This window comes from Crocodylus porosus, unplaced genomic scaffold (assembly GCF_001723895.1).
Source record: "Crocodylus porosus isolate Cpor-Errol unplaced genomic scaffold, CroPor_comp1, whole genome shotgun sequence".
NCBI lineage: Eukaryota > Metazoa > Chordata > Crocodylia > Crocodylidae > Crocodylus > Crocodylus porosus.
The window spans coordinates 78,020-90,519 of NW_017728889.1; the positions used below are offsets into that span (position 1 = coordinate 78,020).

Consider the following 12,500-nt stretch of genomic DNA (forward strand, 5'->3'; position numbering starts at 1 on the left):
CCCCCCCCCTCCTTCTACAGGCCCCTTTGAGTGTATTAAAGATGCCCAATTTGTTTGCGAGGACAAAGGGAGAAGATGCCGGGCAGGGGTTGGGTGCTGGGGGTTTTATGTCAATATAAGGAGCCAGGGGGGTATTTGTCTTTTATGGTATTATTCCCAGTCCCAGCGCCCCTGCCTTGCTGCTGCGGACTTGTGTAGCTGGAGGAGGGGAGGAGAGGTGGCCCGGAAAAAGAAGTGAGCGGACCGACAAAAAAGCAGCAACACATCCTCTTCCCATACAGTGACAGCGCTCTTGTAAAATGCTCATAATTGCTTTTAAATATAGCTCCGTTGAACCAAAACACTTGGATGGTGTCTCTTGATTTTTATGTGACAGCGGCGGACCCACAAAAATGTGCTTAGTTTGCACATGCACACACACACACACACACACACACACACACACACGCACGCACGCACACAGAGGACAAAATCAACTTTGCTTTTGCATGATAGACCCATCCTCATTTCGCCATGATATAATCTGAAAGGCGGATCTTCCCGGGGATGTTTCTTATTAAATGAGATGGAAGAGAAGAAAGGCTTAGATGGAAGGGAGGGGGGGCGGAAAAAAAGAGAGTTTCTTTGTATTTATGTTTCAAATTCGCCGCTATTGAAGCGTGGAGGCTTCTGGCCTAAAAAGGAGGGGGGGGGGGGAGGAAAAACCCTGGCAGCAATTCGGCCTTTTTGTTGGCGTGTTTTAAAATAATAATACTAATATGAACTTAGAGCTTGAGAAGGGGAGGGAGAATGCTTTGCTAAAAAAGGGGGGGCAGAGAGTTGCAACGCAATGGAAAGCCGTGCAATGCAACACGATTGCGCAAAATAAAAATCTCTTAAAATAAAACAGAGCAAAATCAAAGAAAAGGGGATAAAATAAAAACAACCCCCCCGTACATTGGGCAGCTGTAGCTGCCAAGCCAAGATCTGGCCAAGAAAAGAGTCTGCTTTGTTCCTCGAAATCCACCTTTCTTTAATGAGTGTTTGCCAAACCCTTTCCAAGGTTAGGAAAACCAACTAGCGATGCAATAAGGTGCTTATCGCCAGGTCAGAAATAGCAGTTAATACCCCGTAACAGCAGCGGCTGTCCGGACAAAAGCGAGTAGTCTAGACATTGTAATAAAGACTGCAGCACTAAAGAGCTTAATTTTTCTTAATTACCCCGTCTGGCCATAGGAAAAGACTTCCGCAGTAAATAGTAAACAAATAAGGGTGTCCTGCCTGGGGATTTTTTCTCTCTCTCTCTCCCTCCCTTTCCATGTCTTCAGTTCAACTGCAGCACAATGAAACTGGAGGCCTAGTTCAAAGTTTTCGCCAGCTAAAATGGAATGCGAGTTGTAAAACCCAAGTTTATAGACCATGTGGGAGTTTACAGCGGCATTAAACAGCAGTACCATGTAGGAAAAGCCTGTTAATGTTCCCCCCCCCCTTTTTGGGTGGGGGGTGGTTACGTGAGGAAGCAGCGCTGCTTTGGGTACCACCGTGGGGGAAACACAACCACAAAAAGACCCCACCAGCTTTTATGTTGATGGTCCCGAGCTGTGGGTTGGGGGATCTTTTCCCCCCTTTCTTTCAAGGGAACTTCACACTTCAGCGCTAAAAGGCCGAGCGCCCTTTGTAGCCCGAAATGATGGCCCTGGCCTGGAGGGGGGAGGCAGGGATCCCCCAGGAAGAAAAATGTGAATATATGATGTCTTTGAACTTCAATAAAGTCAAGTCCATCACCTTTAGCCCTTTTGTAATACAGCGGAATCAGAAAGTCGCTGGGCTTTAAGCCGGCTCCGCCTCCTGAGAGAGAAAGGGGGGTGAGGGGGGGTGAAGGGGATACCCCCCCATCTTAATTCGGACCCAAACCCGGTGTCTACAACGTTTAATATTTAACTCCGCCGCCCGGAGTTTAATGCATTTCGAAGGAGGTTTAACACACGCCCGGCGCCCGCGCTTTATTATTGTTATAAACCTTTTGATATCTCAACGCATGAAAAGTTTTTATAACTTTGTTTGGCATAAAACTTTTACAAGTTTTTTTTTTTTTTTTTTTTTTAACACCCCCCCTCCTTAAAAAAAAAAATCCCAGCACGCATTTAGGGCTTTCCAGCAGACAACTTTATTCCTACCTCTCATGTCCATCACAATGAATGGCTTCCTCATAGGCTGGGGAGCTTGGGGTATTGCTACGTTAATGACACACAGACTAATTACGAAGGACCTTTCCGTGTGACGTACAAACACATCAAGCCAACCTGTTTCTTATTCCTGCTTGGACTTCCTACCCAGCGTGTTGGCAGCCGATCCAGGTGACTTTGTTGTGCAATATTTCAGAGAAGGGGGCATAGTTTTAATTGGCGTCTTGTAGGGGGAATCCTCCTTGAAGCGGGCTTCCTTGCAAGAGCAGATCTCTTCCACTTTTGCAGGAAAAATGGAGCTTCTTTTACTACTTTTTTCTTTCTTGCTTGCTTGCTTTTTTTTTTAAAGAACTGCACATTCACGTCCAGGGCTAAAATGCGCGCCTACACACATGCATGCATGCAACACACATGTGCAGGCAGGCACACGCACCCAGACAGCCCACACCCCCGACACAAGCACGCACGCATGCATGCAGGCAACACACGTGTGCAGGCAGGCGCGCCGACCCATACAGCACACACACTCAACACACACACGCGCGCATGCGAAACCCGGGTGCAGACAGGCACGCACACCCATACAGCCCACGCACGAAGCACACGCACACATGCATGCATGCAACACACACGTGCAGGCAAGCCCACACATCCATGCAGCCCACACACATGCATGCATGCAACACATATGTGCAGGCAGGCACGCACTCCCACACAGCCCACCCCCAAATCACGCACATGCATGCAACACATGTGCAGCCAGGCGTGCGCAGACTGCCCATACACCCAACACACACATGTGCAGAAACACACACATGAATCCACGCACACCCGTGCATTCAACACACACATGCAGCCAGACACACACCCCCAGCACACAGGCAAACAAACGCACACCCAGCAGCTCCTGCACTGGAAATGAGGAGCATAAACTTGACTGTGTGATCCTCCCCGTCCTAAGGGCGAATTCTCCCTCTTTTGGGGGTGTTTTTGGGTGGCCTGGGAATAACCAGGTCTGTCGACCAGCTCCGCAAGACCTGCAGACAATAGCGGGGAGGGGAAAGCCTTCCTCTCCCCCTTTGCTCTTTCCTCCCGGGGTTGACGTTGGCAAAGCTGGGATTAGAAAATCCGAAGAACAAAGGCAGTGGCTTTGGCAAGTGGACTTGAATCGACCATCAGTTGGGCTAATCCGCGCCTGTTGGATCCCAGGGCGAATCCACTGACCGGGGTACGAGGAACTTTTATAGGAGCCCTAGTTGTCCCCGACGGAGCTCCATGGCTGTGACCACGTAAATAAATACTCCCTAGCCCGCTCTGTCTTAGGGAGCTGTAACGTTGTCTGCACGGACTGCTCTGCTACATGGACAGGAGAGGATTTGCTGCTGAAATATAGTGTGGGCCACGAGGCAAAAGGAAAAAAAAAAAGACAACCAGATTAGGGAGGGGGGGAGAGAAAAACTAACTTTGGGGAAAGTATTTTGAGAGCTCAGTTGAGCCATATGAGGCCCCATTCCCACGCACGGCTCTGGCTGGCTGGCCCTCTCGAGCTGCCCGCTTCTTTTTCTTCCTGTTTTTTTTGCTATCAAAGCAAATATGAAAACATGACTTGTATTATACCCCCCCCCAAAATGGCGTCTCATTAAGGCCTTTCATAAAGTTGGGGGCAAAACTCTGCAGCATCTGGTAGCTCCCAGCACGTCCCTCTGCTTTTGATAACTTGGAAATTACCACATGCAACCGCAAGAATGAGGTTTGCAGCCTCATAAGAGGCGGTTGGCTTTTCTTTGCCTTTTTTTTTAAATATCTTCAGTCGAGGGATTAAAACGGAGCAGATTGCGGAGGGAGCCCTATAAAAATAACTTGATTCATTTGGGGGGAGGTGGGGAGAGACTGAATGCAAACATTACAACTGTTTCTGTGTTACAAGTTGGAAAGGCGGGGGGGGTCGTTGGTTTTAATAGTTTAAGGGATACCTTCCTTTGAATGAAGTGATGCATCCTAATGGCCTTCTGCAGCGCCTGCTTGAGAAAGGCGTCTGATATGAACCGTATGCTACTGTACAAGTGAGTGTTCAAATGGCTGGCCCTCGCCTCTGCTGCGGCTTGCAAACAATATGTCATTAAGAAAATGGAAGTGTTTCCAGATTATAGTCCAGGCCTCGGAGTGGATGGAGAGTCTTGTGTGTGCATTTTATTTGTGAATGCATGCACGCTGCTGTCTGCCCTTTTGCAACGCACCGGACTCTCCTGTATATCCAACTCCCTGTCTGGCGGAGTCGAGCAGAATAAAACAGCCCTTATCCCAGCTCTCGTGTTTATTCCCACACCACAAAGGCGGAAACCTCTTGCATGTCCAGGTTTATTCCGAGACTCCTTGTTTTTTTTAATTTTGCCCCTGATCCGACCGGACTTCGGGATCTCTCCTGCTCCGTCTCCTAGCGGAGTCAGGCTGAGAGCTACAGCTGAAACAATCGTGTTTATATGGACGCACTTAAAGCAGGTTCATGGAATAACCCCAGCAAAATATCAGGCTACTAGCCCCATGGGGAAGAAAAGACAAATCCCACCTCCCCAGCTAGAATTTGGGGGGATTTTTTTCCCCAAAATAACGAAAGTTTTTACGCAGCTTTTCACACGCGCTTACTTCTTTTCCAGCTCTTCGCCTTGCTCCTCTCGCCCCCAGTGCTTCCCCTTTTCCACAGATGCCCCCAACCAGTCAATGACATTAAAGATCACAACACGTTTAAAGTCATCTTGTACCTGGGGGTTGGGGCGGGAATAAAATGCCACCATTTTCCGACCTGAAGCCAGCAATGCTGCTTGCTGGGGGAGATTTAAAAAAAAAAATGCTTAAGCCGCTTGGACTTCATAGCTCTGGATGGGACCAGACCCGATTTTTTTTGGTGTCATATCGAGGTTGCCTTGGGAAAATGACAGGAAAAAAATGCCTGGCTGAATCAACTTTAACAAGGACCCCGGTGCAATGCTCTCGTGTCGCTCCCCGCGCGGCTCGTGCTAGCATACGACTCGCCCTGTGCAAAACTCGTCCTCTTGATCAAAGGGAAAGGAAGGCAGGCAAAGTAAAACCCGTATATTAATGTCTGAAGACGGCTATGTTGGCGGTAGGAAAATTTGAACACCGTTTTCAATACCACCTCAAGGAACATAATATCATTCCATAATTCTTTGACTTAAGTTACTCAGAAAGAAGGAAGCGGAATAAGAGGGACTGTAAAGTTTGATAGATTTCTTGCGGTGATAGTTTACAGTTTCTAAGCCAACATATAAAGGCGTGGGTTTTATTTTTGCATCGCTGTTATTGTACTCCAGTGGACTTTGCCATAAATCAGAATTATTTCCGCTACAACAGGGGGGTATGATACCGGGCAGAAATACAAATTTAAGGTAATCATTAAAGTGTTGCTACCAAATACTTCCTCGGAGCGAAAAAAAAAATGAATGTTCGTCATAAAAAATGTAAGAAAAGTTGGTTAAAAAAAAAGGCAATGGACATAAGAGGCACTTTCTGGGCATAACTCACTGTTAAATAATTAGATTGAAAAGGAGGCAGGTAAAATATTATGCGCCAGTTGGAGAGGGTCTTTGTTGGGGATAGTCTCCACGTGCATTTTAAATGCGTTTTGGACGGATAAGGGAGGGGGAAAGGGGCTTTTTAGCAGGGTTTCTGCCTCTTTTTCCATGCGGGCAAGAGAAGGAAGCGCCTAAAGCTGATTTTAGAGGGATATACTAAGCCAATTCTTTGCCTTTTGGCCCTTCAGAAAGGACCATCCCACAGCCAGGACAATAGAGGAACATTAGCAATTGGCTTTACACACACACACACACACACACACGCAGGAGAAAGGGAGGCAGCTATATTTGGTGGGACTTATATATTTGCATAAAGCTAAACCCTCAGACCATTTCCAATGTCCACGGTGTCTCCCCCCCACCCCCCTTACAGGATGGTGTCTATGAACATATAATGCCACGCGTGTGCGTGTGCAGGGCACGTAGGTGTACTTCCCCCAGGCGCGTGCTTTGTGTGTGTGCCACTATCCAGCCTGCATATTGTTCTGCTAAAAGTGTGTAAAATTCAAAGGAGGTTATTAAAGTCCTTCCCACATCTCGGCGCTCTCCTTTTAAGTTTTAATAGCGTTTGTTCGTATTTATTTTCTGTAATTAGAGACAAGCATTTTTCCCAACGGGGGTTCTACTTAAGCTGATGAATTTTATTTCTTTTTCCATTAATGACCCATGTTTATCATACTTCTAATTATTTTTAACTTTAAACAATATTCCGTCTCCTGGAAACCTCTTCCGTGCTCTTGAGTAGCAGCGACTTCTCCTCGACAAGACAAAAAAATAATCCCTTAGTGCTAAAGCTTTTTTTTTGTGGTTTACATACACTCCAATATCGTAATGATGAAACTGGTTCCCCCCCACCCCTCTCACCACCCGTGGCTGCCACTCTCTGAGTTGGCTTTCCGGTCCTGGCTTTAAAAGAGCTTTTAACAGCTTTCAAATATTTGCATAAATGGATTGTGTTGGTCCCCCCACCCCCCTCACCCCTATAAAGCGCCATGCCCGGTCCCTTGCAAATCTTGATTTTATATTCACAACATTTTCACGTGCATAAAAGAGGAGTTTTCCAGCAGCTTCTTCTCACTCCAGCAGCCTGCGTGGGGCTGGGATTTCGCCGAAGCAGCCTGCGAAGGAGAACCAAAAATTCAAATTATTCACGTCCAAGGGGCTCACACAAAGTCCTTCCTATCTCCCGCGACCAAAGCCCAGGAACACGCGGCAAAGGGGGGGAATAGAGCAAAACACATTTAATCTTCAGGCAGACAATCCAGGAAACTATGAGGTCAAATTGTTGGTGTCGCAAAAATGCACATGTGTAGATGTTTGAGTGAGCAGCATAAATTATTGAGGAACCACATCAGCTGCAAAAATAAAGTAGAAGTAGGGGTGGGGGGGGAGAAGCTGAGAGAAAGGGGGGGTATGGAGCAATATAACACCAAATTGCATTGGTCTTTAATTTCATCTCCTATAAATGAGAAAATATTGGTTCCCATACTAAAGTTTTATCCTTTGCTTATAAATATGATGTGGGATTTTCGTTGGATATCATAAACCGGAACGATTTCTATCAAACTGTTTTAAAGAGACCTATGCAGATAACACAAATAGAGGCAATAAAGTCGCAAATAGCTTTCCAGGGGAACCAAATGGCGACTGCAGCTTTTTACTGCGCTGTATATGGGGGAGACAAAATCGTCCTACGGAGTTTGGAGCCTCCTCGGCCTAGGAGAAGGCACCGGGGCGCACTTGAGGATGCGGAAAGCAGGCTCGGAAGTCCCTTGAAAGTTAAAGCCGAGGGGGCTGGAGGGAAAGAGGGTTACCAGACGTCACAGGACCGTGCTTTTAACACCGAGACCGTAAAATGGTCCAGTACCACTTCTCCCCCCCCACCCCTTGCAGCTGGGACTTTTATTTCCCCTCCCAATGCGTTGCTTTTGGGGTCTTTCCCCCCTTTTTGCCAGCCAAGGCGGCGTTTCATTTATTTCTGCTGGCGTTTCCTTCCCTTGAAAGTGACTCTGAACCCGTGTGGCTTTCCAATCGCTCGTAATGATCTTGAAACCCCAGCTTTGCTCGGTCGCCTCTTTCTTCCCTTTTATTTATCCCCACTCCCCTTCCACACCGAGCCCTCGCCTCACTCAGCCCCGGGGTTTGCCAAGCAGAGGTTTCCGCCGGTGGTCGTGAAAAATCACACGCACACCCACGCACACCACTCTCACGCACACCCCCAGGTCAGCTTCCCTGCTCTCCCCCCTCTTTTCCAAAATGCCCAATAAAGCCAAGAGCGAAAAGACAACGGTAAAAATGCTCTCCTGGCTGGGATGCTAATTCTTGTTGTAAGATCGTTAACACGGAGGCGGGGGGAGGAAAAAAAACCCAAACCAACAACAACCCCCAAACTCCCACAACAGGAAAAGTGTTGCATAAAAAGAGCGAGGAGGAATGGACAGGAAAGACACTTTCTCTTCTCAAAATCAAGCAGAAAGAAAAAAAAAAGCAAAAAATAAAAGCAAAGCAACTCCTAGGCGAACCGAGACGTTGCAATTTGGAAATTGCAGCTATTTGGGCAAATATAGTTTGGATTTCGGGGTTTTTCTCCCCCTGAGTAATTATTTCGTGTCGTGGAGGAGACAGAGGGGGGTGGAAAAAACTCTTCCAATCCCCCTGAAGTGGTCTCCTGCTTAAAGATCGATCCCAGTGAACAAATTTGACCTCCTCTTTCTCCCCACGAGATATTTTGCAAGATCCGTGCCCAGCGCTGGAGACACTATTTGAGCAAAGAAACTTAAGGCAGTGAACAATGAGAGGGGATAATTAAAAAAACCTGCCTTTGCAGAGTCTCTTCCACTTCGGCTGCAGAGGGGGAGGGAAAAAAAAGTGTGCGTGGTGGTGGGGGAGATAAAATAAGAGAAGATGCTTTTATTTTGCTTTTCTTTCTTGTTCATTTTCTTTCCTTGTGAAATGAGCGCTCGCACAATCTGCTTACCGTCCTAAAGAGCTTGGGATTTCGGTGGGAACCAGAGACACAATCCAGAGCAGTGCAAGGGTTGGCGAGGGACCCCCCCCCCCACCTTTCTGATTTCAAACAACCTTAAAAACCAACCAAACCAAACCAGATGCCTCTATCCTCCTGCCTTTCCAGCCTGGAAGCGGGGCACCCCGAGCCCATGCATAACCCCCCTCCAGCACCAAAACCCCGCACCAACCTTAGCTTTAACAAAATAATGATAATCATGGAAAGCAAAACCCACCCTCAAGAGCCCCAAAAGCAACTCAAAATATGGCAAGTTTTGCTCGGGGCGGGGAAGTAGCAGGCGCCCGGCGGGGGAGAGGGAAGAAAGTTCATTTTAGGCTGGGGAAGTGTCTGTGCCTCTTGCCAGAAAGTGGGTTTATTTTGGGATGGGGGGGGAGAAAAAAAAATAAAAGGAGAAGAAGGGGAGAGAGACAAGGGGTGGGGGGAGGAAAATAGGGGTGGGGGGCAAAGGAAGGTTGATTATTTGCTGACCTTTTTATTGGCATTTGACTTTGCCTGTGTTTGCCCGGTCGTTTCCTTTTTTTGCCCCCACTCTGCCGTGCACACGCGTTGGCTCATTGGTAAACAAACCGGAGCGAAGGGGGCTCGCTCCTTTGTTCAACGTGAAGGTCCCCGGCTCCCTACCCCGGCCGGGCTGATAGATGTCGCTGTTGCTCCACGTTGGTTCTCCGCGCTCCCAACAACTTGACCCCTGTGACGTCATCGGCGTCTGAATCATCAAGGCCATTTTCAATCCTCATTGGCCTGGGCGTCACGTGGTGGGGACCAATGCGTGGATAATTATGGTGCTGATATTTTTCCCTAAAAAAAAGATGTCAGCCCCTGGCTGTAGTATTCCTCTTTAAAAGCCCTCTCTGAAAATGTCATGCCCCAACAATGTGACTTCTAACTCGTTTTTGATGGACTCCTTGGCCGGTACCTGTAGAGGGGAGAATTATTCCTCTAACCAAGGGATGTACATGCAGCCTGGAAGCGATTTCAGCTGTGGAGTGATGAGGAACTGTGGACTTATCCCGTCTCTTTCCAAAAGAGACGAGGTGAATAACGCTAACCTGTCTCTCAACACCTATCCATCTTACCTGTCTCAGCTAGACACTTGGTGTGACCCCAAAAATACTTACAGGATCGAGCAACCTGTTGCGAGACAGCTCCCATCCTGCTCCTTCCCCACCAATGTCAAGGAAGAGAATGTTTGCTGTATGTATAACGCTGACAAAAGGGCAAAAAATGCCACAGAGACAGCCCTCTACCCCAACCAAATGCCTGACTCTTGCCTAAACGACCATGAAGTACCCGTGCCCAGCTACTACCGAACAAGCCAAGGTTATTCCTCCATGGAGAAGACGCCAAACTGCAGCAATCCAAATGAGTTTGAGGCAAGTTTTGAATCCAGGGCGAGTCTGAATCCAAGGAACGAGCATCTGGAGCAGCCTCCACCGCCTCCTCCACCGCCACCCGTGGCTAAAGTGAGTTTCCCCGAAAACACCAAAACAGACAACCCTCAGAACACGGCCACCAACGAAATTAAAACCGAAAAAAGTGCCCCCGCTCCCAAAATCGGCCCCTCGGAGCCAGAGAAGGAGCTGAACAAAAGCACTGACACCAGCACTGACAATTCTGACAATGAGACGAAAGGTAAGGACTCGTTCATGATCAGGAGCTGGCTTGGCCGCAGGCTTGGAGGCGAGCGGAGGAAGGGGTGGCTTCGCCCCCTGCAAACTTCGCGAGGAGGTTTGGGGGGTGCTGTCTGGAGGGGTCCCAGCCCCCTGTCCCCCCCCTCACTTGATCTGTAAAATCCAGAGATGCACACTGCAAAGGACTGGGGGTGGCTGGGGGGAGAGCTGGATCTGGGATCGCTTTGGACGCGCATCGTCTTGCTTGGAGGATGTGTGTGAGTGCCGGTATTTATTTCAGTGTGGACTCGCAAGGAGCCGTGCGCTTAATTAGACGAGGTGGCTTTTATCCTGGGCTAAGATGGCACTGAGTTTGCCAAGCAAAAAGCTCTTGTCGTTTCGGGGCCGTTTTCTCTGCCAGGGCTTGCTTTCTGGTGTGTCTTCAGATGGTTTCCCACCACTCTTCTGCTTCGCCCAGCTGCAAATGCTTTGAGTCGAAAAGAATATGGACCGGGTCATATTTTCACTTGCCAAACAGCTGAGGCTGGAGTTGTGTGCTGCGGTTCATTTCATTGCTTGACGCTCGCTATTTTGGGGGAAGAAGGGGCGAAAAGCGGGGTGGTTTTTTTTTTAATTCTTAATTTCTCATTTTTGGGGGCGAATGGAGATCTGGTTTGTGAAGGCGAAAAATGTTTGTACGTGTTGAGCTGATGGCTTAAGTTTGGGTTTCTGTGGAAAGAGGCTTTCATTCATCTGATCTGACTCTCACTGTGGAGAGTGTGCATGGCTTGAAATACATGGGTCTCTTCATCTTCAGAGATATTAGAGCCACTTAGATGGATTGAAGTGTTTCTTCCAGGTTAGGAAGGAGATGTCTTGTGTGATTTGACTGAAAAGTTGCAGCAAAATACTCAGTGTTAAATGGTTTTGGAAGCGGAGAGGGCTTTAAGTAAACGGATTGGTTTCTTTGGGTGTGATTTCGGGGTTCCCACAGTTTCTGTGTCTAAGACTTGGTAGTATAATTAGAAAGCAAGCAGCAGAGGGAGATATGGCCAGGAAATATGTAGCCTCGCACAGAGACACGCGTGTGTTTTGTGTGTATCCTCGCACGCATGCATGCATGCCCCGGGTATGGGCTGCCAGGGGAGAACATACAAACCTTTCATGTCCTCTGTGCTTCACGTGGAAGAAATCTCCCCGCAAAATCACCTTTACAAATTGGCCTTTCCCAAAACACTCCCCCAGTCCCAGCCTCCCCAAAAGCCGCGCTGAATGCATCCCGCACGCAATGGCAAATTATTTTATCTGACAGCGGAGTTGCAATTCCACAAAACACAAAGTCAAGGTTATCAAAAGCCCAGCAAACTTATCTTCTCCCAGCGTCTTGTATTTGCACGCCAGGATGCAATTTTGGTGGGAGTTTGCCTGCGGGGGGAAAAAAAAAAGACTATCTTGGCTTTCAGTTGCAATGGGGGCGAACTAATAATAATGATGATGATGATGATAATAACAACAACAATACTAGCATGAAACAAGGGGAAGAGGCTTCACCTCCAGCATTGATGGGAAGCTCAAACAAAATGGATGTGTACGTGGAAAAGTCCTGGGTTTGGAGACTTGTGCATTTTGCCAAACAGGGCTATATTGCTTTTGCCATTAGTAAAGCTCACGGCTAGTTGGGGAGCGGATTTGGTTTGCTTCTGGATCTCCGGGTTTAAACAATTCCTGCGTAGCTAAATGTTTCGTTTCTGTTGAGCCTGAGATATAAATCTGTGTGCATATTCATCCAGGCACAAGGTAAGATATTTTGCAATGTCTTTGAGACCGCTGGAAAGCCGGACTCTGTAGACAGAAATTGCTAGGTGCAATGACAAGGAAGCGGAACTTCGAACATGGAGGCAAGGGGCATTTCAAGCCAGCTCATTCTGAAAGGCATAATTGGTTAAATAAAGTGTTGTTTGTCTGGGGGTTTTTTTCATCCTTATTATTAGCCCTATTTCCAGTGGGCGAAATTTCTGACACTGGCAGGAATAGGTCAGCGAGTGGATTTTCAGACTGGTAGAAGGCATCACTTTCCTTTGAGATAGAGATATATATATGTGTCTAT

At 47.7% G+C, this 12,500-nt stretch overlaps 1 protein-coding gene and 1 long non-coding RNA gene across 2 annotated transcripts in view; one reads left to right on the forward strand and one right to left on the reverse strand.

Annotated features, from left to right (window-relative positions):
- Positions 1–6,772: 6,772 nt before the first annotated feature.
- LOC109323177 lies at positions 6,773–9,420 on the reverse strand. The gene is made up of 3 exons (XR_002104566.1): positions 9,252–9,420; positions 8,733–8,836; positions 6,773–6,873 (listed from the first exon to the last, which is right to left on the reverse strand). It is a non-coding gene; the product is annotated as an uncharacterized LOC109323177 (long non-coding RNA).
- A 118-nt stretch (positions 9,421–9,538) lies between these two features.
- HOXC10 (homeobox C10) overlaps positions 9,539–12,500 on the forward strand; it is a 4,648-nt gene continuing 1,686 nt past the window's right edge. Inside the window, exon 1 of the mRNA XM_019554623.1 lies at positions 9,539–10,415. Coding sequence (XP_019410168.1) covers positions 9,641–10,415 — 775 coding nt within the window. The 5' untranslated portion in view covers positions 9,539–9,640. The remainder of the gene's footprint in view (positions 10,416–12,500) is intronic.